Raw genomic sequence first — 2,602 nt, forward strand, 5'->3', positions numbered from 1 at the left:
ACCCTTTAGTCCCGGTTCAGGAACCGGGACAAAAGGCCCTTACAAACCGGGACAACAGGCCCTTTTTCTACGAGTGTGGTCACGCCAACATGAAAAGGAAGGCACCATGGAATGGTCATTTTCAACTCCATTTGAAACTAGTGAAGTCAAATATACTTCATCACACTACTATGCATCTCAGCAGCTTGTCTTTGACATCCGAGTCTGCTCATTCGGTATATAAAAGATAGTCTGCATGATCTGCTCTTAGTATTCCCAACTAATAATCTAATATACCTGGAAGTCGTTTTCTGCTCAACTTGCAACCGAGCTAGCAATCGCCTGGTCGATAGACAATCCCACATGTTGCATGCGATCACGTGAAACTAGCCCTAATCAAGCACAACCACCACAAATGACATTCCACCATATCAAAATAAGCAATCTCAAACACGGAAATTAAGCGCGCCGGGATGTTTCCTGACCACAGCCACTGAAATTAACATGCCTCGATCGTTCACTGGTGGGTGGTGACCTAACACCTGCCGTACCACGACGACCGTGCGCCAGTGACCTCACACGGCGGTACGGCGACGGACGCTCCTACGCGAACGCGTGCGCGCGCAATCCATCACCAAACGGCCAACTCTGACTAGTGACCGATGTATGGCGTCTTCAGGAGATCAGCCTGCAGATCGACCAGATAGGTGCAGCTGAGCTGCCCAACCGACCGATCAATTACCGAATCATCCAAAAAGTACTTGCCTTCAGGTTCGATGTAGCACAAGATATTTCGGTGCATATCTGAGTAGCATGTATTGATATGAGTACATACATTTGGACGGCAGGTTCCGGTAAAATCTTAGAGCCATTCTGTAGAGCAAACTAAGCAAAGAATTAGAGCTTGAAATGTATCACTGACCATATCATGTGATAACTCATGTCTTCTCAATATTCCGGAACTAGAGTTGGATAGGCAGAGAGATGGATCACACACAAAGTAAACAACCACCGAGATGCAGGTGACCTACCAGGCCACCAAGGCACCGAGATGCAGGGAGCCACTTTGGTGTCTACCTCAAACATGCATGCATGTATACCCGACACATGTAGGTGCAGTTTTTTTGGCTATAAATACCAGCCTTCTTCTATCTCCCAGCCATCACCGCAAGAAGTTGCCTCTCTCTGATCCATACACATAGACAAGAACCATGCTGCGCAAGAACAACATGTCCTCCCTTGTCTTCCTCATGGCGCTGCTGCTCTCATGCAGCTCCATGAGCAGCGCAGCACGGCACCTAGAGGAGGCCGTGCCCAAAAAGGAGTATCCACCACATCCGATCGTCCCGGAGCTGCCAAAGCCCGAACTCCCACCTCACCCTGCCATGCCTGAGCTACCGAAGCCTGAACTACCGCGCCCTCTCGTTCCCGAAGTGCCACACCCCGTGGCGCCGGAGACACCAAAGGAGCCTGAACTGCCGCACCCCGTGGCGCCGGAGGTGCCAAAGCATGAGCTGCCGCCGCACCCTGCTATGCCCGAGCTCCCGAAACCTGAACTACCGCATCCGGCTGTGCCACAGACGCCAAAGGAGCCTGAAGTGCCACACCCCACGGTGCCCGAGGTGCCAAAGCACGAGCTGCCGTCGCACCCTGCTATGCCCGAGCTCCCGAAGCCCGAACTACCACATCCGGCTGTGCCTGAGGTGACAAAGGAGCCGGAAGTGCCGCACCCCGTCGTACCGGAGGTGCCAAAGGAGCACGAGCTGCCGCACCCTACCATGCCAGAGTTGCCAAAGCCTGAAATGCCACACCATGCCGTGCCAGAGATACCAAAGGAGCTCCATGTGCCGCACCCTGAGGTACCGGAAGTGCCAAAGGAGCCTGAGTTACCGCACCCTGCCGTGCAGGAGGTCCCGAAGCACGAAATGCCACCGTTCCCGAAAGCCGAGCTGCCCCAGAAGCCCGAGTTCCATTTTCCGGAGCCAGAGGCCAAGCCATGATCGGACTAGCTGCACCCGCGTAGTGCCGTTATCAAGTATTATTAAACTATATACTAGTATATGTGTGTGATTGTTCTATTATACATGTGCGTGGGTGCGTGCGTGGTACATGTCGTTTAGAGCATACACTCTAGTTCCGGACGGCAGCGTTATGTTTGAGTGGTGTTGCATGGTGCAGCTGCTCAATTTGTTCTCTACTTCCCTTTACGTATATGCAGATGTATATGATATATGTACCTGAATAATTATGTTTTCGTGTTTGGAGTTTTTTTATTGGATCACATTTGTGTTTGGATTTACATATATGCATCACTAAAGTGTTCTTGTTTTGGCTACATTATGCGCTTCGGACAAATTTCTTTTTTGAGCCGACAAATAATTTCTTTTGTCATTTGTATTAATATTATAGAAGGCCCGAAAGCCCAGATTTGATCGGAAGCATAATATAAGATATAACGTCTTGAAGGGGTGCATCTCTTTAGCCATACAAAATCAAATGGTTATTTATATTATTATTATTATTTCTCTCAATTTTCATGCTCGAGACGATATTAATTGAGGCGAGAAATATTGTGTGTAATGCAAGTCTTAATTTCATTGAAAGAACAAAAGAATAAGATTTG

At 49.2% G+C, this 2,602-nt stretch overlaps 1 protein-coding gene across 1 annotated transcript; it reads left to right on the forward strand.

Annotated features, from left to right (window-relative positions):
* Positions 1–1,123: 1,123 nt before the first annotated feature.
* LOC123185029 (protein PELPK1) lies at positions 1,124–2,260 on the forward strand. Its single transcript, XM_044597049.1, has one exon. The coding sequence runs from the start codon at positions 1,191–1,193 to the stop codon at positions 1,977–1,979; it is 789 nt and encodes a 262-aa protein (XP_044452984.1). The 5' UTR covers positions 1,124–1,190; the 3' UTR covers positions 1,980–2,260.
* Positions 2,261–2,602: the final 342 nt, after the last annotated feature.

The sequence above is a fragment of the Triticum aestivum genome, chromosome 2A, assembly GCF_018294505.1.
Source record: "Triticum aestivum cultivar Chinese Spring chromosome 2A, IWGSC CS RefSeq v2.1, whole genome shotgun sequence".
Lineage (NCBI taxonomy): Eukaryota > Viridiplantae > Streptophyta > Magnoliopsida > Poales > Poaceae > Triticum > Triticum aestivum.

What these genes read in the sequence shown, in the direction of transcription:
- LOC123185029 (XM_044597049.1), top strand. Translation starts at nt 1,191, where the DNA reads ATGCTGCGCAAGAACAACATGTCCTCCCTTGTCTTCCTCATGGCGCTG.